The 24,948-nt window shown below is 41.5% G+C and overlaps 1 protein-coding gene across 2 annotated transcripts in view; it reads right to left on the reverse strand.

Moving 5' to 3' along the window:
- Positions 1 to 15,972: 15,972 nt before the first annotated feature.
- Positions 15,973 to 24,948, reverse strand: part of ADARB1 (adenosine deaminase RNA specific B1) — a 66,168-nt gene continuing 57,192 nt past the window's right edge. For both annotated transcript variants that reach the window (XM_021532586.3, XM_021532587.3), the window contains 2 exons: positions 22,694 to 22,872; positions 15,973 to 21,990 (listed from right to left, as the gene is read on the reverse strand). In XM_021532586.3, the coding sequence (XP_021388261.1) occupies positions 21,814 to 21,990; positions 22,694 to 22,872 (356 nt within the window). In that variant the 3' untranslated portion in view covers positions 15,973 to 21,813. The remainder of the gene's footprint in view (positions 21,991 to 22,693; positions 22,873 to 24,948) is intronic.

Genomic DNA, 24,948 nt, shown 5'->3' on the forward strand with positions numbered 1-24,948 from the left:
AAAAGGGAAAGCATGAAATTGAGATTTGCAGTCATCTCTCACATCAGCAGCTCACCTCTCAGTTTTCTCAGCCTTACTTCCCCATTAAAGGAATTTTCTCCCCCTGTCTACACATGAATTATACACGTTATGCACCTAATTATGTGCATAAATTATAATTATTTTAATTGCTCTATCTTCTTCAAAAAGACAGATACTCTATTTATGCATGCTCTCTCTCCAAGTAAAGTATTTCTCTGTTCTGGAATTAGTTACAAACAACTTGAAGATGTACTGTCAAGTGAGAGAACTTGAATAGTTTTAAGGCTTATTTCACCTGCACATAGCAAACAGTTTTACATTAAAGTAGATGGATAAATCTTTGTTCAAGGAATTCTTTATGATGCTTCAGCTTTTACCAAAATTACCAGACTTGTTTCCATTCACTTCCCCCTACATGCTGTTTTAGCAAACGCTTTGCAATCTCAAATCCAGCCTGGATTTCAATAGTTATTCACAAAGCTACTTAGGGAAAAACATGGTGAATTTTCACTTTCAAAGTTTGTAGATCTGATTTCCCCACAGAAATCAGTGTCTGAGAACTGTAAGGGTCAAACCCCACAGGAGTCAGTGTTTTACCCAGGATTAGTTTCAGTGGAGGCCAAATTTTTTGCTCTGTTTAAAAAACACTGAGTGTTTGAGAAAAGAGAGTATTTCAGGAAATAAATATTGCTGGAACTGTTGGGATTTAAACTCTTTTTTTCCCCTCTTCTCCTTCATTTTACATTTGACACGTATTACTTTTTCTAATGTTACTCCCTTTATATCATGGCTACTATTGTCAAACTGTTGATATAACCACGGCATCCATGTAGGGCCAGAACTTTGCTGGTAAGCACAAAGACAAGTTGGTCTTCCAAAGATAAATTCTAAAAATCTGAACATTTTTTAATTCTATACCGATCTGTTACAGAGCACAAATTATTCTTTGAACTGTTTCCCACTTCACAAAATACATTTCAGAGATATCACTTTATATTTTAAGAAATACACAAGACTTGTTTAGGGATCATTTTGTTTCAGCATCATAAATGAGGACTGCCACTTTTCTAACTGGGCAGTGTTGGCAAGAGCCATTTAAGCTGTCACACACACTAATGAACAGCTGTGGGCTTGTGGGAAGGTAAAAAAAGAAAACAAACATATTAAAATGCTTTTAATCAGCAGAAGCTGGGCTGTGCAAGTGGGAGCAGCTTTTTGCAAGAGCAGGGCAGTGCTGGAAAGGAGCTCTGCCAGCCCACAGACACAGTGGCACAATTACACACCGTGGGGACAGCAAGGGGCTCTAAGCTGGTGTCAGCTCTCAAGGACACCTGGAACTCTGCTGAATCAACTTTCTTACCTTTAAAGCACAGCCAGAAACTGCCCTACAAGAGTCCTTGCAGCAGCTACTGAACATTTCTATCCACTTTTATTGGCTGCTGCTGCTGCCAAGGAACTCACCAACTCCAAACACGCGTCCTTCAGCATCAAATCACTAATTGTTATTAGTAACAAACACCCTCATTATTCACAGGGTGTTTAATCCTGGTGCTTTTAAACCAAAGAGGGTTAAACCTGATGAATACTCAGGGTTTTTTTATAAATAATGCTCATTGAAGCTCACAGTGTTTTCACCTGATGAAGACACAGCAACAGTTTTCACTCTCAGGACCTGCATGAGTTGCTGCACCATTGGTTGGAATCCAAGCATTTAGTCAAGCTTGTTTCCCTGGCTCCTGGCTTTGCACATGAAATGAGAATTATGCATTTCCCACTCGTGCCAGCCTGCAGTCCTTACAGGAGAATGACAGAGTCAGCACTGCACTAAATAATCCTGGGCAGGCTCACCCAGGTGGCATTCTGATCCCAAATGCTGGAACTGATGGAACATAGAGAGCTAATAACAGGACAGTTTGTTTCCACAGTCTAAACTTGCTTAGCTTAAACCACTGCTGGATGCATTTTGAAAAGAATTACCTCAAAAACAGATCCTGTTCCATACACCTGAGGTGTAACAACCTTGCACTCTGATTGCAAACATGAAAAAAAATAAAAAGAAACACACTTGAATTTCAACATAAACTATTTTTTTGCTGATTTTCACTAAGGACTGCAATAAAATATCTGTTTTATATGCATTAATTTGCATATTTGCAAACAAGTTTTCACACCTGAAAACTACAAAAGGACAGGTTAATTTTGCACATGAGTGCATACAAGCATAAGCAAGTTTTGTATTATCAGTACAGTTCATACAATATGCACAAAAAATAAAGACCTTTCTATATATTTTCTTGCCATCAAAAAATTATATTCTGATATTCATTGGTAGTTTTTTCTATTCTGCAAGACACTGATGGTTAAAGCAAGCTCTAGGCCTCCTGTAAAGCTACACTCAAGTCCATCTTATTTAAACCTGTCATCTCAAAGCAGCATATCCCTGAATAATTTGCTAAATGGGGGTATCCTAAGAGACTACATATTTCTTCCTGGAATTGGGACCTTCATTCTCAGACTGGCCCAACATGAACCTGAGCTGATCATTGCCAATAAAAAGTATTATCTGGGACTGTTTTCAGTCTGTTCCACAGTACAAGCTCAAAGTAAAAATAAAGAAATGCATAAGCAGTACCAAACAGTTCATTGGTAGTTTTTTCTATTCATTGGTAGTTTTTTCTATTCTGCAAGACACTGATGCTTAAAGCAAGCTCTAGGCCTCCTGTAAACCTACACTCAAGTCCATCTTATTTAAACCTGTCATCTCAAAGCAGCATATCCCTGAATAATTTGCTAAATGGGGGTATCCTAAGAGATTACATATTTCTTCCTGGAATTGGGACCTTCATTCTCAGACTGGCCCAACATGAACCTGAGCTGATCATTGCCAATAAAAAGTATTATCTGGGACTGTTTTCAGTCTGTTCCACAGTACAAGCTCAAAGTAAAAATAAAGAAATGCATAAGCAGTACCAAACAGTTCCTTTAAAATAGTACTAATGGACAAAATAACCTAAAGATTTAATTTGTCAATACAATAATATATTAAAAAAAAAATCCTCGATGAAATAACAATGAGGCATTGGATCTAGTAATCCCTGGAGAACAAAGGTCCCTCCAGCAAACCAGCCCAACTCAGCATTTGTAAACTGGTGAAGGCAGAAACAGAACAAAAATCACATTTTGAATTACAGGTTTTTCTATTCTCTTGAACACTGAAATGGTTTCAAAATTAATAAATTAATGTTTTATTTTTATAAATGTGCCTTGCACTTCCACGAATAGAAGGATTCTCTCTGCAGCACCAGAAGGACAGGCAATTAAGGAATGAGCTGATCAGCCCCATTATGTGATAAGGGACAACACGAGAGACTAATTAGGTCAGCCCCATTTCATTTTTCTCCAGTAAAATTGTGCCTGGTAGGCAAGGAGTTACAAGTTGTAATTAACATCAATTATGAATTAACCCAGCTTCTCATTTGGGCCAAATGGAGGTTTCCCATTTTCAAAGAACATATTGAATTTTGTATTTCAACACTAGCAATGCTGAGAAAGTTTCCTTGATTTTTCTAACATAAAAAGCAGGGGTTTTTTATTTTCATAAAATAAGAACAAAACCACTGCTCCTTGTTTTTTTAAGTGAGCTTGTATATTTGTGAACCAACTTGAGATACCCCATTGCTCTGTTTCAGGGTTTTATTTGGTTTTGTCTCCTGTACCACCCTTACCCAAGGAATCATCCTGTGACAGAACTCAGTCCATTGAAGAACCAGGTTCTGTGTGCCTTCACAGGAGGAAAAACAGAGCTTAAAGAGCCAAAATGTGATGAAAGAAAATATAAACCTAAATGGCATCACTAAAGTGATGACTAAAGGAGTAGATCCACACTTTCATTACTAAGCCAAATATTGTAAAAAACTTTGTCCTAATTATCACTCCCTAACCACCTTGCTTCTATTTTTCTAATTTTATTTTTAAAAGCAACATGAGAGTTTTAGCTGGATCTGACTCTTTATCTCTTCTCAATTACGTAAGACCTGCAGTCCAAAACCAATCTAATATGAACACTTTTAATGGTACCTAAATCTTTAATTAGAATTTTTTGAAGTGACTATTGGATACCAAGTGACATCCTTTGTTCCACTCATGCTTCTAGGGGGCAGAAGCAAAGCTAATGTATGTGACCAGAAAATGTCATATAGGGGGAAAATGTGTGAGCAGGCACTCAGTTGGTAAGACTACCCCAAACAGCACTTCTGCCTCAACCTCTGGTGTCTTTTTTACCTTTCAGAAAGTTCTTTCTCATCTTGAGAATCTTCTGCAGAGATCTTTGTTTAAAACCACATGGCCTGAGGAGAGACCGTGTGAAATCTTACCTGCAGCCATCAATTTTAACACATTCTAGTCAAACCCATTTGGATCAATACCTGGGACAGTCTCTTGAATTGCTTCAAAATGCCAGGTCAGGAGCTCCTTGGGTTTTTTTGCAAGCACCTCTGCCAATTTTCAAAGCTATGTGGCCCCTCCAGAGGCCAAGCCCTACAAAGACTTTGGTGGCAGAAATACACATTGGGTTTTCTACAGGTCATACTCTTTCCACCAAGATACAAATTTTAAGCTTATGGTCCTTTACTGCTATTTGTCACCAAAATCACAATCCACCAAAACATTCCTACCAAAGTTGGGGGGTTTTTTAATAAAAAAGAAATCTTTCAGGCATGTATTAGGATAGGTCTGGTTTTCGTTGGGTAACTGAGCATTTAAGTCTCAATCTGACAGGACCTCTGTTGGGAGGGAAAAGAACCAGGCTTTTTTCCCCCTCACTTAGGGGAAAAAAAAAAGGCACCAAGTGCTGCAGTGTGCAGTTGACACTTCAGATACAGGAGGATTTCACCCTCTCTCCTTTGTGTAATACAATATTTCTTTGTTCTCTTTTACTGAGAGATCTCTACTACTTCTGCAGGAGCCTGGGACTTAAGCCTCATCTATGTAATACTTGCTGCTGCCCCATAACACACCAGCCCCTTCTGTGCTATTTCTGTTCTCCTCTTTGCTGTTGTGACACAAACCCAGCTGCACTGGAGTGACAACACTTGTGTAGAGCTCTTGGCTTTGAGCTGATTACAGGTGCTGTCTCAGATGAAGATGACAAGGTAAAACATTATTTTCACCCCTCTCAACACATTTGGGTCCTGTTTGCAAAATAAGAGGGAGCACAAAGGAGGGGAGCAGGCTCCTCCACCTCTGTGTGTCTGTGCCCCAAAAGAAAAGGTGCACTAACACAGCCTTACCCACAGTTTTCTAGCAGAAGCTGCCCAACACCATGTTCTCTTCAAATAAAATAAATGAGCTCGTTCTATAGTGACATGAGCAAGAAGGGAAGAATGCTTTTTGTTGCGGTGCTAAACCAGACTCTGATCCACACGTGTAACTCCAGATCCACCCTGAAACCTTTGATGCCTTGCCAAGGCTGACCTAGAACAGAGGCTGGATAGAGCTAAAGAATAAAGTGGGGATTTATTAAAAGGCCTCAATGGATCCACCTGGGGCAGCACAAGAGCCCAGCCAGGGCTGCACCCAAGATGAACCAAAATGGTCACAAAATGCATGACCGGTCACAGGGTCTCTCACTTTTATAAGTTCTGCTTCATTTGCATATTGGAGTTAATTGTGCAATTACAGCTTTAGGTTATGAAGTCCCACCCTTGTTTTTCTCTCTTCAGTCCCCATTGTTTATGCTCTTGGGCCTGAGATTTGGATCATTTGTCCTTGGTCCCCAGCCAGAGAAGGAATTGTTTTGTCTCCCTACTCTGTACAGAGAGCTCACCATCCTCTAATATGAAGCTCAGACCCACACACTAAAGCAGCACAGAATCTGAAAAATAGTAAAGCTAAAACCTGAGGTATCACTCTGAGTCCAGTCCCTTGACCTTTCAGCTCAATCATTCCCATGTCTGTAAAAGGAAGATCCCAATTTCCATCAGTCTCACCCAATTTCCAGGTTTTCAGCTCTGAAAGGCAGTACCCCCAGTGTCTCAGCAGTGCTTACCAAAAGCACTGTGACAAGAGTGGGAGTCTAAAACCAGTGTGACAGCACACTGCTGGAACAAATAATTCTGTTCTTCAGGTCAAGTCCTCCACAAGGATTTGGAAGGTTTAAGTTTCCTGATTTTGAGTATTTCTACTGAAGACAATCTTCAGCAAATAATGGAGGAGATACCCAAGTTCTAGACAGAGATTTTCCTACAAGAGTGAGATCCTTCCCATGCAAGAGTGAAACTCTGAAACCCCAGGTTTTAAAGGTGACCTCCTCAGCCATCACTTTTTATAACATTTGTTGTTCCCACACTTTTCCTCCCTGCATGCTGAAGATCTGTGACCCTTTTCCTGCCTAGAATCTTGGCAATTAAAATATATAAAAACCATTCAATGGTTTATCAGCTGAATTTCCAGGTATTGGTATCTCTTTCTATTGAGAGGAGGTTCTTCCTGCTGTGCTTTCCTTAATTTCTTGCAGTAAGCCAGAACAATTTCTAAGTTTTTTACTCCCCTTGTAATACTGGACACAGAGAAAATCTACACCATTAACTCTACAGTGTTGGGGTGCTGGAAAAAAAACAAAACAAAACAAAACACAACATCAACAACCAAAAAAATCCCCAAACACAACCCCAAAAAAAACCAAATAAACCAAAAAAAACCTACACACCACCCCCCAAAAAATTGATGTGAATGTGAAGTTTGAGCTGCATAAAACTTTACCCTGCATAAAACTTTACCCTGCTTTTACTGAAATTTCTTTGATGTGATTAGTACATTTGTTTCTATGAGGCTATTATTAAAACAATAAAATATACCCACAATTCATTTAACACATGTCAAACTCACCAGCTATTTTAGTCCTATCATTGCATAGCTGGAGATTTCAATTTTAAGATTCTCACTGACTGTAGGAGACAAATTTTGAGAAAATTAAACCCAGAGAACACGAAATAAAATGCTATAAGGCTTCAGAAAAGAACAATTAGACTTATAGTTGAAGAACAATGATCTTTTTGGCTTTTAGTGACATCAGAGAACAAAAACAATACATTCCTCAGATGCAGTCCATATAAAATGATCTGGTCAATCATTAGTCTCTACATGAAAATTGGAGTCTGTATATGCAAAAAAATAGATTTTGTCATCAGGGTTGGCCTAATTTTTTTAAGAATAACAGTTTTCTGCTGGTTAACTTTTATGGTAGTGTTCCTTGGGTTTTTAATAAAAAGGTTTTGAGAGGAAACATAAAAACCAAACAGAATCTAACTGAGAGATTGTGGAATCAAATCCCCACACAGCTCCTTTTTTTTTCCAGCCCAAAGAACTCATACAAACTACAGGCACCATCACTCCCAGCCCATCCTGCTGGGACTCAAATTCAGCAATTCCAGGTGGTCAGAGCCACACGAGCACTTCTTGGTGTTGGAGAAGACTCCTTCCCCCAGCGAATGAACAGCTGGCTGAGAATGCCAAGCAAAAACAGGCATTTACAGCACTGCTCTGCCAGCCACATCCCATCAGCTTCCACCTCAGCCAGGAGGGCAGTTTGGATCATGCTGCTTTAATTGCACTAAAAAAGGGCACTGGGAGAATTCTGGGAAAGTGTTCTTAAGTGTTTCTCTCTCTTTTGTATGCAGGGATAAGGCTGAAAGCAAATAAATTTATGTAACCTCCTTTTTCCCCTGCAAGGTGTCAAGGTTCAGAGAGAAGTGCCCTGTTGTTATATGTCAAAGCTAAATTTAAGTCAGAATTTTAAACTGCTTTGGGGTAGGTCTCTCAGTGAATTTCTTCATCTTTGAAAAGACATCATGCTTGGCAGGTGGGAAACTCCTGTTACTGTGTTGTTTGTTCTGTGTTATATACACACACACACACAGATAGCCTAAATAAAAATCTGTTGTTCCTTTTTTTTTTTTTTATTTTTTCCTGGAAGGCCTGTAATTTTCAGACTTATAATAGTTTGGAGGGAGAAGTTCCCCCTTTCTCAGCTGACATTTTGTTCTTTAAACCAAGGCATAAACTTTTCAAACACATCTCAGATGTATCAGAACACCAGCTTCCAACACTTGTTTGCCTTTCACAGTAGTTTGGTGATTTTTGGGAGGTTTCACAATCACTTTTTCATGCTATTCCTGACACCTTACAGATTTTATTCTTCATTTTGGATTAGTTGCACTTGACCTGGTCTTTGTCACATTGTGTACTGCACCAATGCCTCCCTGACTTTCTCACGCACAAAACATCTCCCAAGGTTCATTAAATTCCCATCCAGAGCCAGTTGCCACAAAAGCCTTCTGGAAATAAAAGCATCTACACAGCTGCTCCTGCATCACAATTTGATTGGCTACTGCAGCTTTAATTCTCCTAAATAAGCTTGGTTTTATCCCCTAGGGTCAGAATGCAAGAAGCCATCACCACAGCACAACCAGTGGTGAGTTAAAATAGGTACCAAAAGCTGGAGTGACAGGAGCTGGAAGCTATGATCCTTATGGGTCCCTTCCATCTCAGGATAATTTATGATTCTCTACTTTTCAGGACCTTTTCCAGTGGCAATTCTAATTAGATTTAGGGAAAAAAAAACCCAAACATTTCAAGGCTCAGCTAGGAAGATGTCTAAATTTGACCATCTCTAGCTGAAGGGACAGTGATAACTGTCACCCACTGCACTAAAACACCCCTATTGCAGTTAATCATTGTGTGTCTATTAGACCAGCTGTCTCCATAACAACATAATTAAAAGTACATTTTAAAGTCTTTATTATGCTCGTGTTCATGAACAAGATTAATTTTTAGAAAGATGCAAGAATTGACTTCTATTACAGTCTGGATTGATGAGAATTTTTGAGCAGGAGAGGAAACTGACTCTAGTTGAATTAATAATATATGTTATTAATATATTAAAAGATCTAAAACAGCTTTAAAAATTGATTTTGCAGTGCTTTTCTTTGTCATTACAGACAACTTTGTAATTCAAATTCTTTCAAGCCAGCTATACATCTAGTTGCCAGGAGGAAACAGGAGTTTTGGCAAAAGAACAACACCATTTAACTTACCAGCACCCAAAAATTAGGTGGGTGAGGTACACAATAGAAAATAAAAAAATATTGAAAAGTTCTCAGTTTTTCATACTAAAAAATTATTTCATCCTTACAACGAATGATACATTCATAAAGAGAGTCCTGCAGTAAACTATACCAAAATCTGATGCAATAAACAATTGAAACCATAAAACAAAGGCTGTTCTGAACAATTTCTCACTGTGCTGTTGTTTCTAAGCAGAAGAGAGACTCCAGCTTCAGGCAGAGAACTGTAACAAACAAAACCCACAATTCATCTGCAGAGATCAGAATTTTGGGGTCACTTTAACTGCACTTGAATGCATCAGTAATAATTTTTTTATTGAAGCTTTCAGTCCACTTACAAAGCTAAAAAACTTGAGAAACCAAGATATCTGCTGACATACAGGAGAGCAGAATTTAGAGTTTCTCAACCACGCTCCTGATTTCAACACTAGTTTTACTTGTGGAAAAGTGGAAAACATCACTTTGTTGGTAGAAGAGCAACTCATGGACATTACTCAACAACATACCTGCATCAAAGCATTCCTTCATAAAGGCAAAAAGCATTTTACAAAGCTTTTATTCTAAGATGTTTAATCCTGAGCCTTCTCACCTGCAGTCTGAAATACAATAAACCAGCTCCCAAATCCAAATTGCTTGTGGACCATCTGATTTTGTTTCCCCTCACTTAATGGCTGAGCAGCCTAGTGTTCCTAAATATAGTTAAGCAGCACATTTTTGAAGGCTCATCTGTGAATTAAAGGAAATAGATGCAAGTGTTTTATCTTTACATATGCACACAGACTGTCAGAAAATAGATAATTCTGTTTCTACCCAAAAAAATTGAATTATGGTGTATTCTGCTGAAATACCATTTATTCAGTGTACCCATCTCAAAATGGAGATGAGTGAACACTGGTAAGATATTAAGTGAAGTTTAATAATGACCTCATTGAAGCAATATTTAGAAGTCTGAAACACTGCTGAAGTAACCTGTTTAAGTAAACTCATCTTTGTCCTTTTTTCTACTTCTGTGCAAAAGAACTTCAAGTCAGTTCTGAAGAGCTGCCACACGGTGGAGGTAAAAGCCCATCATTTTAAAATGAGAGGCACACACGGGTGGTGGTGTGGTTTTTATTTAATTTGATATTTGTTTAGTGCCTGTTCATACCCCCATCCCCCAATCTCCTCCTCTCCCCAGTTGTCAATCTTCCCTAGCTCATCCTTAACCCCCTCCTCTCCAAGTTGTCAATCCTCCCTTTTCCTGGAACATTCCCTGTCATTCCTCCCAGCTCCCTCCCCTGCTTCCAGAGCATTCCCTGTCTATTTAGTGAGCCTCAACACCCTATTGTTCATTTCTAATTATTTTATTGAATTTTAATAGTTTTATTCCAATTGTTTCTTTATTGCAATTACACAATTTTAATTCCAACTAATTTAATTATAATTGTTTTATTTAAATTAAATTATTTTATTTTGTTTTATTGCAATTAGTGCAATGATGTGTCTTTCATGTCCTTTAAGTAATTTGCCATGTTATCATATGATCCTGTTGTATTTTGTTAATGAAGTTTATATTATTTACATGCTATATTAATTTGCTTAAATATCAGAACTCTCCTTCTTTTATGTAAGTGATTGGTAACATTACTATATAATTTTGTTGTATTTAGTGTATGAAGTTTACATTATTTGCATGCTGTATTAATTTGCTTAAAGCGCAGATTTCTACTTCCTTTTGTAAAAAGAAAGGGGGAGATGTGGTGGTGTGTTTTTTATTTAATTTGATATTTGTTTAGTGCCTGTTCATACCACCCCCCCCAGTCTCCTCCTCTCCCCAGTTGTCAATCTTCCCTAGCTCATCCCTAACCCTCTGCTCTCCAAGATGTCAATCCTCCCTTTCCCTGGAACATTCCCTGTCATTCCTCCTAGTCCCCTTCCCTGCTTCCAGAGCATTCCCTGTCTATTTAGTGAGTTAACACCCTATTACTTACTTTGTGTTATTCCACTCCCCTGCTTCCCCTGACAGGTTTGTCATATGTTAGTCCTGCCCTAAACTCCTGCCCTGCTATTCCCTTATTGTTTGCTGTTCCGATACCCCTCTTCCTGAGCTCTTGTATAAAACCTTTGTTCCCCTTCCCAGCTGAGAACAGCTGGAAGGGGCAAAGAAAAGGGAAAAAGAAATAAACAGCAAGACTTTATCCCAAAAATAGCTTAAACAGTAGGGAAATTACCATTGAAACAATTGAGCAAACCCTTTTTCAAATTAAAACCTGTGCAGATCTATATGCTAAGAGAACTGGATCCCTGAGGAACATACTTGTGAAATAAAAAATACAAACTCCTATGTTTTATTTTAAACTGAAGCCATAATACTACAAAAAGTGTCATGTACAGTCTTACAAGAAACTCAAGTAAGTAAAATCAGAACTCCCTTTCCTGAGTATGCTCCCAGCACCAGCTGAAGTCCTTAACTTTGACTGTAATGTAAATCACATCCAGCTACAGGCAGAAGAGAATCCTTCCTTCCTGCAAAGCAGCAGGTACACTGTTAACAAACTAAAAACTGGATTTTTAAATGCAATTCTACCTGACACCAATATCTATCCTGGAAAAGGTTGCCTCAAAGACCTTCTGGGCACTCCAGAGATTTTTCATTGGTGTATTTGTCAACACATGGACCCTGCACATTCATGTAATTAAGAACAATCCCCATTAAATTAAAAAAAAAAAAAATAAAACAACAACAACAAAAAAAAATCAAACAAACAAAATAAAACTGGCCTTTTTTGGGGAACAAAGGGACCAATCTGTGACCAAACTCTCCTTTTAGGGACTTTTTCTGCCTCCTTGGGGCTCAGGATAAGACATAACCAGGAAAGTTCCACAGCTTCACAGGGATTTGGGATTATTATTGGCTGTCACTTTTCTGTGTGTACCAACAAAGTCCCAACAAAAGCCCAAGGGTGTGGGGAGATTTCAAAGGCTTTTTGAGGGAGGTGCTGCTCTGTTCCTGTGGAGAATGGCAGCAACAGAACCAAGTGGAAGCAGTTTGGCAATCTGGCTCTGAGAATGGAACATTTTGTGGGTTTTTGGGGGGATTTCTACCACACCAGGCCTGGTTGTGCCCAGCAGGATTCACCTTTATCAGTGGAGGGAAATAACGTTTTTCTCACAAGTTGGCAGGATCATTCAAAAGAGCACCAATGTATTATTATTCCATAGGTTATTACGGAAAACCTCTGGATCCTTACCTTCATAGGTGACTTTAACTTCCAGCTGGGACTATCATAGAACAGACTCAAAGCAGCTCCAGGAGATTCAGGTAAAATTCAGCTGGCAGCCAACCCCTGGCTGTGCTCCCCAGGCTCAGTGTTGGCCCAATGATAACAAATAAGAAGGAACAATTAATTCCCTTGGGGGAAGAGAGATCATTACAGAGAGATCTTGATGGATTAGTGCACTCAAGAAATTACCAACCAAGTGAAATCTAGTAAGGACAAATGCTGAATTCTGCACTTAAAATGCTGCAATTCTGGACGTATGTCCAAAATGGGGGACAAGTTCCTCACCAAGAACTGGAACACACTTGGAAGGGAAAGATACACTGAGTTTGGCTAGAAGAGTTTATATTTTTCTCACAGTAGCTGGTAGAGTGTTGCTTTGCAGATTTGAGACCAAACCAGTGTTGACAAGAGAGCAATGTTTTACTGTTGCTGAGCAGCACTTGCACAGCATCAAGGCCTTCTGTTTCTCACTCTGCACCTGCAAGGGGGTGGGTGGCTTTGTTTAGATGGTGAAGGAACAGAAGCTGGCAAGATCATCATTATCTTTCCATCAGGTGTCCTGTCCTGCTGTATGAGGAATCAGAGAGGATTCTTTTTGATATTCCTCAAAAATAAAGCACAAACAGGGCAGTGTTATATCTGAGAACCTGAGAAATCTCTGTATCTGAGAATTTATCGCTGATAAAGGTCTCTGCAGAAGAGGGAATAGGAAAGAGAGAAGGGAAAATCGTGGAAGCTTTCTCTGCCCTGGCTGGCTGTCAGATGAAACCTCCCTGTGACAGAGCTCCCCTCTATTTTCTGCCTCCTTAACACATGGCACATGTTTGGGCTTTCAGCACAACCCCTACAGTAATTTTTCACCCCGTGGCCAAAAATGGATTCAGAACACGCTGAGGCACAAATAAAACTCAAATTGGTCCCTCTCATCAGGGCCTGATTTGCAATACAAACACCATTTGTCCTGCCACAGTCCTGGCTGAGTAGTCCAAGCTCACCCTTCTCCCAGGGCTGTACAAGCCAAACCCTGTTACCACAGGGCTGCTGCTGAAATATGAATTTTTGAATGGTTCATCTTCTGTTGTGCAGCACAAACATCCAGAAGTGACAGCTGACAGACGATTTCCATTGCAGTGCTTGATACAGCCATGGAAAAAGCAGAGTTACCTTTAAAATCTGTCAGCACAGCCAACCAAGGAGAATGCCTCTCGAGGTTCACCACTCTGTGGCTCATGAGAGATTTCACTATTTCCAGCCATCTACCTAAGGCACTGAGAAGAGGGGGATTAATATCCCTTTTTTTGTCCTTCAAAAAGAGAAGTACAACCCTGCTGGGTTTTAGGAAGGCTCAGTGGGGACATGGGAGCAGAGGTCTCAGTGAATTGAGAGGTGCCTGTGCAGCAGCAGATCTCTGAGCAACACCCTCTGCTCTCAAAAGAGTGTGATGGGTCAACACTGCAGTTTGATTCCTGTAGGCACAGCCCCCCTTCAAAGCATTTACCTCTTACTTGCATCCCTTGGATTCCTTCAGCTCACAGCTTCCCATCTTACTGGTCTGAGGTTCACAGAAACTGCTCCAAAGGCTGTTTGCCCCCATGGCAGAAGTCCCAATGGCTGCAGCAGTAAAATTGTTTTCTTCAAACGTTGGCACACTTGCCAAGCTTGGGATGATGCCTCTCATGCCTGGGGCTATATTGGTTTGTTTTCCAAAAGCATGCACTCATTGCTGCCTGTTTACTATTGTTACAGAGCTTTGTTTGAACAATGCAGTGTGAGCATTAGCTGGGCCATCACTTCAGGCAGATGGCCATGTGCAAATCTGGTTTACAGACCCCACTTCAGTACAGGCTCTGGGAGGGAGATAATTGACATTTTCAGCAGCTGAAATACTCGTGTCTGGGCTGATCTCTCAGTGGGAAGGGCTGAATCAGCAGCAGCACGAGCAGTCACATCTCTGTGTTACTACTGTGGCAGGGGCAAACCGCAGTGATTCTGGCCATTTGCAAAGGCTTGAACTGAAATTCAAAGCCTAACTTTTCCACAATCACAACTTTTTCATGAGACTGTGATAGAGAGGGAAAAACAAATCCATTAAAACTTACCTTGGTACCCCCACAGGCTAGTGTTTACAATAATACACTGCTCAGCTCTCCCATAACCTTCCCATTTACTACAAATTACAGATTTCCAAGTGAAATGGGATAAACACAGCTTTACCTGCAGGGGAAGAGCTTGTGCACCTTCCCTTCCTGCCCCAGCCACCACCACCCTCTCCCTTTGCTGCCTTTGGAGATGACTGCCCTCTAGCAAGCACCAACAGCTGAATGTGGTGCAATGAACCCTGGTGGGGCTGTCACCTGGCTGGGCAGCACCCAGTGCCACAGGCTGGGAACATGCCTTAGCCAGGAGCTGCTCTTGGTACTGCTGTCTCTTGATGTGGTGCTCCTTAACCTGCATCCTCCAAACTGTGATGTGCAAGTGCTTGGTGACAGCACCACAGACACAATCAGGTTGGAAAAGACCTCTGAAGTCATCAAGTCCAACCTAAACCCATCAAGTCAGAAACCACTTTCACAATGATAGCGCTTCCTTTAGAACATTCCTTGCTTTCCCTGTTGTTCCTAGGAAAGGCCATAGAATATTCCAAGTTGGAAGGGACCCATAAGGATCATCAGAGCTTACAAGGGGGCTTGCCAAAACAGGTCCACTACCCATGCAGGGATCTCCCATCTTACTCCTGCTCCAGTCAGAAATTGATCTGATAAGCCAGATGATGGGCTCAGCAAATATCAGCCTGAAGGCTACAATCCATGCTAGTCCCACAAGCAGCAGGCTGTGGAGCAGTTCTGGAGCAGAACTTGGATCTGACTCTTTTTTAAGATGTATTCCTTCCATACAAGGCAAGTTGGCACACCAGATCCGGAGGGGCCATGTGTCCATGGCTCCCTGCCCCTCCTCAGCCAGTGCTGCAGCCTGGATCTGAGTGGGCATTTCTGACTGAAAACAGACCAGGCTCCTCCAGAGGCATCCTTTGAGCAGGATGCAAGGGTAGCACATTTGGAGCAGACCTTTCTGCACTGTTGGGACAGGCGCTGGTTAGAGGTGACCATGGGGTGTTTGGGCTCCTGCTGTCCCACTGGGGAGCTGGGTCCCCTCCTTGGGCAGGGGCAGTGCTGGCACCCAAGGGCTCAGCAGCTCCCATGGCAGCAGCTCAGGGCTACCACCACGGGCAGGATCCAAACCCAATGGCAGAGAGGTGCTGGGGTGATAACCATGGTGACCACCTACAGGTTTTGGGGATCCCACTCGGGATTTGAGTGCAAAATGACAGTTTTACAACACACCAGAGGTGGCACAGCCCTTCTCAGACCCTGACACAGGCCATGTGTCTACACTGGAGTCACAGACTTGTCACTTGCCCTCCCCTTTCCCAAGCTCTTACCAGCTCCTCAGGACATAACCAAAGCCACCACCTTGAGGACATGCCCAGTATTTTGTGACATTTCACTTAATTGTTTTGCTGTCACTAGCAACACTCATATGAAAAAAATAATAATGAAACTTAGCAATTATATAGCTCTTTATATTTTGAAATCTCTGTACAAACATTACTTAAACAAAGCAAGGTAGTATGCAAAACAGTCATTGCTTAAAATAATCGACCAAGGGGTTGTGCTTCAGCGGTGACACCAGAAGGACAAGAATGCTGGAAGGAAAGTGACAAACCAGAAGTATAATGAGGTCTCCTCTTCAAATTTGGGGTTATGAATGGATAGTGTCAAGGACAGTATCTGAAAGTGTTCTTTAATAACTTTACATCAGGTGGGTAAAGCTGATGTGTTTGCACTGTCACACAGGGAGACTGGGGAAGAGTAACTGCTTAATGCAAATAATATACAGCAATATTATACATAGGGACGTATAAATACATATTCACACACACACACATATTGGATCTTAAACTTGTTGAGGATGTCTCAGCCAAACTGCAACAATAATGATACTGGTATGATAGTGATGAAGGTATTAAAAACATAAAAACACAGCAGTGACACCAACTGTGGATCTCCCCCTCCAGAGAACAGATACTACTTAAAGTGTTCTATCTGAGGCTGGCTGCAAACATGGCTCTCAATTCCTCTTTCCCAGAATGACTGAAGAAGACAAAACACAGCTACCCACAAAACTCATTCCTGCAAACACAAATGCTGTCGGTGCAATGAATGGCCCATTCACCAACAGGTAGTGGGACAGGCCTTTGGCTGAAAGGTGCAGAAAAACACAGTACATTGACATGATCCAACAAGGAATGTGTGCCTTCCCTGGTCCCCACAGCCCTGCCAGCTTCAGGATTCCAGCCCCAGCTCAGTTCCTGCAGCCCCCCTGATGATTGGTTTGCATCATTCCCAGCTAGACTGAAACTATGGAAAAAGCAGTTTTACTGGAAGCACTATATGGGCTCAAGCACACAATGCCAGTGGATGCACTGAGGGAAAACTGCCACAGTTCATCCCCCCAGCTGTGTTTTAGGTACAAATACCAGCCTAGGGATAAACCCCCCCATCCTGCAGCTCCAGACAACAAGCCTGCCTGTCCAGAGACCCACACAGCTTCTCCCATGGGGAATCAACCCAAAATTGCTGCAAATACTCCAGTTGTTTGCATAAAGCAAGCCAAATGAACTTCAAAAACCTCAGATGTACACACAAAAACCTCTGTGCCTCTGCTAGCTCTAGCTCCAGGATAACCATGACCTCCTCTCCCAAGAGGAACACACAAAGTGAAGGTGGAAACAATTTAAGCTCAACTGAAAACAATTTGTATTAGAAAATAAATAAATCAATTGATAAAGAAGCCCAACAAAAACCACACAGTGATTCTGAGACAGAATAGTTATATTTTATATGTTTTATTTCTGCGGGTGTTTAGGTTTCAAATACCAGGAGATTTTTTTTTTTTCCTGACTCTACACCTGAATTGCAGCTCTCCTTTCTTTTCAGTAAACTTTGGGCTAATTTTCACAGCGGACAGTTAATGATGATGAAATTGGAAAGAATTCAAAGTGCAGCTTCTCTGCAAGCATGAGCCTTCCAAACATTAACTTAAGAAACGGAAATAAAACTATTTTGAAAACCACTGATATCTAAAAAACCCAAAATTTTAATTATGTGGTGATCATGACTAAGCAGTTCTTAGAAGACATTCTCAATTCCTAGCTGGTAATTCTTTTAAAACCACAGCTTGGTTTCCAAAGGCAGCACTACTCCATAACACAGGTTCTGCCTCATGCTCCCAAACACTCTGAACCAACAGCTTTAACTTGTGCACACTTGCACTTAAGAGCACAGTGAGTTTTGGGGTTTTCCTTGGCTACATGCACTCTTAAGACATCACAAAATCATTGAATGATTTGGAAGAACCTTAAAGCTCATCCAGTTCCAGCCCCCTGCCACGGACAGAGACATCTTTCACTATCCTAGGTTGCTCCAAGCCCCATCCAACCTGGCCTTGAACACTCCAAGAGTAGCAGCCACAGCTTCTCTGGGCACCCTGTGCCAGGGCCTCAGCACCCTCACGGGGAAAAAATTCTTCCCAATATCCAGTCAAAATCTAACCTCCATTAGTTTGTAGCCATGCCTGCTTTCCTGTCACTCCAGGTGCTCTCCAGCTCTCTTAGAGCCCCTCTAGGCACTGGAAGGGGCTCTAAGGCCCCCCCAGAGCCTTCTCTTTTGGTGAACAGCCATGTCTCAGCACACGCCACAGGTGAGACAGCCACCACACACAAAGCATCACCACACAATTTCACAAAGCTTCAGCCCATACACAGTAACACCTTACCTCTTCAGAGGGCTTCAACTGTCTGCCCACACAGAGTAACACCATGTCACTTCAGAAGGCTGCAAGGGTCTGCCCTTCTTGTCTTTCAGTCCAGCCTTTTATCCCCTCATGTTGATGCAGTTCACCTGTGTGCCCTCTGTGCCCTTTGGAGGTTGCTCAGTGCTCTGGGCACTCCATGGCTCGTTACCTTCAATATCATTCACCTGTCCTGCACAGCTGAACCCACTGGGGATGGGGCTCAGCCCCAGCCCCACTGCCAATCCCTACGAACTGTGTGCTACAGCACGGCCCCATCCCAATCCCACACACCGAGTGCCACAGCCCAGCCCCATCCCAATCCCAATCCCACACACCGAGTGCCTACACAGACATTGCTCTCCCAGCCTGTCTTCAGAACTGGACTGGTGAAATGCAACACCAGTTCCCTGATCCTGAGCCTTTCAGCTGCTAGTCTCTTAGATTTAGATGAACTGCACATAAAAACCTTCTACTCCAGAGCTTCCTATGCAGTAACCAGCCACGAAAAGATTTCTCCAAGACAAGGAGAAAATGAGAATTGCCATCTGTACAGAAACCCCACTGCTGTAAATCCCTAAGACAGCAAAGTCACTGTTCCCACCACCAGCTGCTCCAGGGGCAGAGCCAGCTGGACATCACCACTGCCAACAAGCTCCTACACAACAACACTCACACAATCAATAAGAATAATCTACAGTTATTTCCAGGTCCTGAGTACAGCCATAAGCAAGATTTCAAGTGTTACCTTTAGGCCCAGATTTTCTTAAAATGATCCTGCAGAACATATATATATATATACTTAAAACATCTATATTTAAAATTATCTATTTACCTAACCTATAAAACTTTACTACAAACCAGACTGCCATCTGGAGAAAAAACACCTTAAATTCAATTTCAAGTATTCATCAACATTAAAGTTGTTACTCTAAGTCCTTTGAAGATCCTGAGACAAATACTCAATTATAATTATGTAAATATTCAATCAAAATAATTTTATAAATATTCAATCAAATATAAGGGAAAAAAAAAAAAGTAAACTAATAGAAGCAGCTCCCAGAGCAGCAATACAACTTCCCTGTGCAGGCTTGCTTCCACCTACCCAGCCCAGGCTTTCCAGAGCCCTCAGCCTCCAAAAGCTGGTCTCCTACAAAATTTGGCAGCTGCCAGAGGCTGTTGTCTGATCTTTTTTGCAATCACTTGAGATTATATACCTGGCTATCCCTCCTTGCTAGGTGACACTGATTTCCAGGGAACTCTTCCTACCTCCTTCCACATGTGAGCTGCACAAAAAGGAACAAGGGATTGAAGGAAGCCAAACAGTTTTACTGACTCTCAGAAGACAGATATGGAATGCACACAACCCTGGAAAGCTTCTTTTTAAAATCCCAGAATTACCAACTCTTCCTCAGAAATAACCTGACACAAGTCCTTTGTCAAAAGATTTTGGCATGGAACATATTTCCATTATAGTTTAATGTTAATAGTTTGTTCCAACAGCTACAAAACTATGTCTATAATACTATTTAAATATTTTATACATATTTTTGACTTAATTAAAAAAAATAGTTTGAGCTACTACTTTCCTAGTCCTCAAAAAAATTCAGAGAGACACCAACTTTTGAATCAGTCCCTTAAAAAATGTGTATTTCACCTGGGAGCAGTAATGACTCCAAGGAAACACACACAGCGTGACCACCTTTGCCCCAGCCCCCAGAAACACGTTCACACACTCAGCTACAGCCCCAAACAGAACTTCTGCAACGTGACCAAGACAAGGTCCATCCCAAGACTGGTGTCCCAGTGCTTGCAGAATATGACCACATACAGCTGAATTCCTTTCTGTTTTGGAAGAGGTCAGTCTGCACCTCGGTTGGATGATGACTCCAAGAGTCTTGGGCCTGCAGAGGCCACGGGAGTGCTCTCAGCTTTGATGAGAATCTGACAGGGTGACTGAAGCCACCACAGAGGTGAATTAACCCAGCCCTTCTCTTGCAGCTTCTTCCCCCAGCATCTGGAAAAGGCAGTAACCTCTAGAAACATCAATTCCCTGAGGGGACCCCTGGGTCATAGACTCTCTTGTCTTCCCAGAGGAATGCTATTATCCACAGTACCACCCCAAATGTATTGTTTGCACCTTAGTGTCTTCCTCCCAAGACGTGAACCCAGATTTCAACTATTGCACAGGTGATTTTCAGGTCTGATCAGGTTTTGAAGCTGAGAACAGGTTCCTACTTGATCAGAAATGCCTTATTATTCATGACTGGCCAGAAGCAGATTTACACCGAAGTCTTCAACACCCCAAGGACTTGCTGACCCAGGAGTGCTGGGCCGGAGCTGCTCCTTCTACACAGCAGTGAATCAAACCTCAGTATCTCACTTCCATCTTACATTTTTACATAAAGCAGAAGTGTCCACACCTTCAGGAAAAACACTTTTCAAAGGAATAGTCAAAACAGATGGACACACATTTGAGAGCAACTTACCTAATTAGCTTCATGATGTTCATCACACATGTAAAGCCCAAAGGCAAGGGAATCTCAGACACAACAATTTGGCTGAAAGCAGATATAACTCACAGGAAATAAGTTTTAAGAAGTGGTTTCTCTGTTACAAGAGCTTCTAGAGGAGAGCAATCAATACCCAACAAGTGATAGGTTTTGGCAACTCAGGTTTGGTGCCCTTAAAATGAGTAATTTTTTTAAAGCTGTTACATTGCTGTTACAGTTAAGATTGTATTTGGATGAGTTCCTGGGATACACAAATTACCTACTTCTAAACAGGCTTCTGCATGTTATAGACTAAACTTCTTAACTTACAAATAATTATTTTGCTGTTTCCAGTTTACAATGGTAAAAAAATGAAGACTTCACAATGGGTATAAATGGGAGGTAAATGTATTTTTAAAAACAGAATAAAAAGCTGCATGTTAAAAACTGGCTCACAGACTAATAAATACATACATCAAAGACATGAAATTTTCAGCAGCTGGTTTTAAAGAGCAAGGAATTGGGAAAAAACTAGCTGTCCTGTCCAGATTCCATTCCGCCTCTGTGATCTATGTACTAAAAATATCTGCAGTTGAAAAACAAGTTAACAGAGGAGTAGAATCAGCTTTGTCACCTATCTTCTTTTTTAAAAATTAAGCTACTTCCTAAAAGTGTGGTGTAAAACCTAGAGAAACTATTAATTTCTTCATGCACTTGATGACATTGAATTAAAAAAGAAATTATTTTAACCCAGAAAAAATGAGTCATTGTACACAGTAAGGACAGCCTTACTGCAAGTTCTCTACAGTAAAAGTATTTCTAGAAATACACCAGAAATTACTTTCCTATAACAAAATATACAATTATGTGTTGCATCATCATTGAGTTTCAATACTTAGGCGAAACAGAAACAGCTACTGTGAAGTTTAAAAACAAAAACCCGAAGAAGCCCAACTCCAAAGAGCAGAAAGATGTTTTGACAGCTGTGGAGATGCCAGAAAGCAATGCTGGACACCAGGAATCTCCAGAACAACTCCCCTTCCCAAGTGATGTGCAGTTTGTGAATTAGACTGTGAGAGAAAACTGATCCTGTTCTATGGGCTTCTCCACCCAGGCTCCAAGTCCTGCCTTCAGGAATGCTTTAAACAAACACTCTTTAGCAGTTTGATACTCCGTGGCTCCTTGCTTGGTGTCGTGGTACAGGTTGGGCTTGAGGATCTTTGAGCGCAAGCTGGAGGAAAGCTGTGGGGTTGAGAGACAAGAGAAGGAGAGAGACAAGACCCCATTAAGCCAAACAGTACTAGAGTGAGTTATTTAAACAGCTAATGTTAAAACAAGGTAAGGATCTATCAAACAAAATGTTGAGGCCAAAAAGGCACAAATAAACTTCCTGGAAGCTTTATTTCTGAGAGTAAAGAGTGAAACCTCAGTAGTGAAAATGTGATTATCCTTCCAAATAAATAAAAATGCAAAGGCAAGCTCAAAGGAGACAGAATGCTTTGTCTACTCAGCTATAAACTAAGGAAATATGCATTTTGGACAGCATAACATTAAAAAGTTAACAAGCACATTACTGCATGAAGCAGCAGCTACCTGGCCTCATGTTGCACCAGGGGAGGTTTAGATTAGGTATCAGGAAAAAAAACTTCACCGAAAGGGTTGTAAAGCATTGGAACAGGCTGCCTAGGGAAGTAGCGGGTTCACCATCCCTGGAAATGTTCAAACAACGTGTGGATGTGGTGCTAGGGGACACGGTTTGACGTGAACATCGTGGTGGTGCTACAGTGATGGCTGCACTTGACCATCTTAAGGGTCTTTTGCAGCCTCAATAATTCTGTGGCTGTAACACAAGGCTCAGCTTAAAAGAGTGGCTTCTGGGTGGAGAAAGCACATCCGGGCGCTTCGCTGGACTGCAGGAGCGCGAAGGCGGCGCCTGGAGCCGTACCTTGGCGTGGATGCGCATCCAGCGGCTGTAGAAGGCGTGCTTGCAGAGGCGCGAGGCGCGGCCCAGCTCGTCCTTGCCCGTTGTGGCGTTAATCACTTCCAGACCAGCGTCTCCCACGGTCCAGTTCACGCTGAAGTTCGGGGCTTTCCCCGGCTGACGGGCTTCTGCGTTGCTGATACCTGAAAGAAAAGTGATGTTTAATGATGGTAAGAAATACAAGTGCTTGACTTTTGGCTTTGCTGGGGAGTGAACAGTCTTAGAAGCAGATTTTTTATTTTGAGGGCATTCTCTGCAGATTTCTCACCAACTCTCAGAGGTAACAACATGAACATCTCACTCTCATTCTGGCTAAAGTGCTCTCTAGTTCTGTCCCTCCCAGCGGTGCAAGTGTGCACTGCTGCAGAAAGCAGCCTCCTCAGCAGAGGGGACCATGGAGAGCTCTGTGGCAGGAGGTCATACCTCACTTCCAAATGGATTTGAGGCTATGAACCCTGGAAATGTTCATGGCCAGGTTGGATGGGGCTTGGAGCAACCTTGGATAGTGGAAGGTGTCCCTGCCCATGGCAGGGAGTGGAATGAGACGGGCTTTACAGTCCCTTCCAACACAAACCATCCTGTGATTCTACTGAAAGCGAGCCCCATCCTCAGCACTCTCCACAAAGCCAGAACTGGCAGACATTTGGGTCTTCCAGCACAAATCCACTGTGCTCTAGCTGACTCCCCACTTTATTCCCAGAAACAGGGAACACAGGATTCCAAACAGGACTCAAGTCACTTTGCTCAGGACATCTCAGGTGACATCTTCCAACTATGGCTCTGTCCCCAGGGATGGAGAAGTAAAGCCACCAGAATCCAACCCATGTGCAAACTGAGTCTGGCTGCCTGCCCAGAGCAGGATTTATTCCCCACAACACCCAAAGATGGACTATACATAAAGAAGGTCACAGCAGCTGCTGCTGTGCACATGTGACTCCTCAGACATTGCAGGGGTGGCAAAACTCTATTTAAGATGTCTCAGTCACCTCACCAGGAGAGAACAAAGCACCAGGGCAATTTGTTCTTTCTAGTGAATGAAAATGACACTTTTGTTTAAGGCAGCTCTTGCCAAGAACCTATTTCAAGTCTACTCCACTGTTAGGCCAGGTCCTACACTTAATAAAATCTAAAGGATTTGTGGAAATTGAACATAAGCAATACAGCAGGATGCATTTCTGGCTGATATCTGGAATACAATCTAATGAAGCTGGGCACCTGGCAGCAGGACTGGCTCACCTGGTTCAATCTCATGGCACCTCTGGGCCCAGCACTGAGAGTGGCAAGGTCAGAATGACCCAGCAAAATTCAATCTGCTTCCTACCATCAATTCCTCATTTAATAGACAAAGAAACCCTTTGAAATATAAACCACTGAAGCTGTTGCATTTTTACTCTCGGTTTGGATCCATCTTGTCACTATGACTGGTAAGAAATAATTAACTGAATAATAACAGAAAATTACCTACTATTCCCCATTTTCTTATAAGCTGAAAAAATTCAGAATTGGTACAAAAGTTGGTTCTACCAAAAGTAGTGAGGCAAAAGTGCTAAGAAATTGATGCCACATGACAATTTTTGGTCTCTTTTTCTTTAATTTAATGACATCTATACTATTACATTTTCTTTCATTCCATACACTGTTAAACAAGTACAGGGATCAGACGGAGGTCATCAAGGACTCCAAAATACTTGTTATATCACAACCAGTCCCACAAGCAAATCGAATAAAAATGAGAAAGCTGAGCATCCAGTACACACTACATTTCCACTGCAATTATAACATTTCTTTCCTTAGTTTTTGATGGATTAATTAAATTTTTAAAAAACCACCAAAACCAACCCAGTTTTAGAATTTCAAATAGATTTAATTAATAACAACCCATTCAGCTGCTCAATTATATGCAAGAATCCTGGAAAGATGTCAAAGGAGTCCCTGATGGTGGATCACAAGTAGCATGGACAGGGAATAAAGGTCATCTCAAAATCAAAGCATTTGATAAAACTTTAGGTGGGTCATATCTTCCCCATCAAAATCTAGACATCAATATAGCACAATATGCTGAAATTAGAAACAGAAAATATATTTAAGATAGAAAATCAAATATTTTATTCTTCTTTGAAAACTAATAGAACTAAAGCTATTTAGAGAACATTGTTCAGAACTTGAGTATTATTACAAAGGAATATAATAAAAGCAAAGGTCACAGCTCTTTGTGCTAG

Source organism: Lonchura striata, chromosome 8 (assembly GCF_046129695.1).
Source record: "Lonchura striata isolate bLonStr1 chromosome 8, bLonStr1.mat, whole genome shotgun sequence".
Lineage (NCBI taxonomy): Eukaryota > Metazoa > Chordata > Aves > Passeriformes > Estrildidae > Lonchura > Lonchura striata.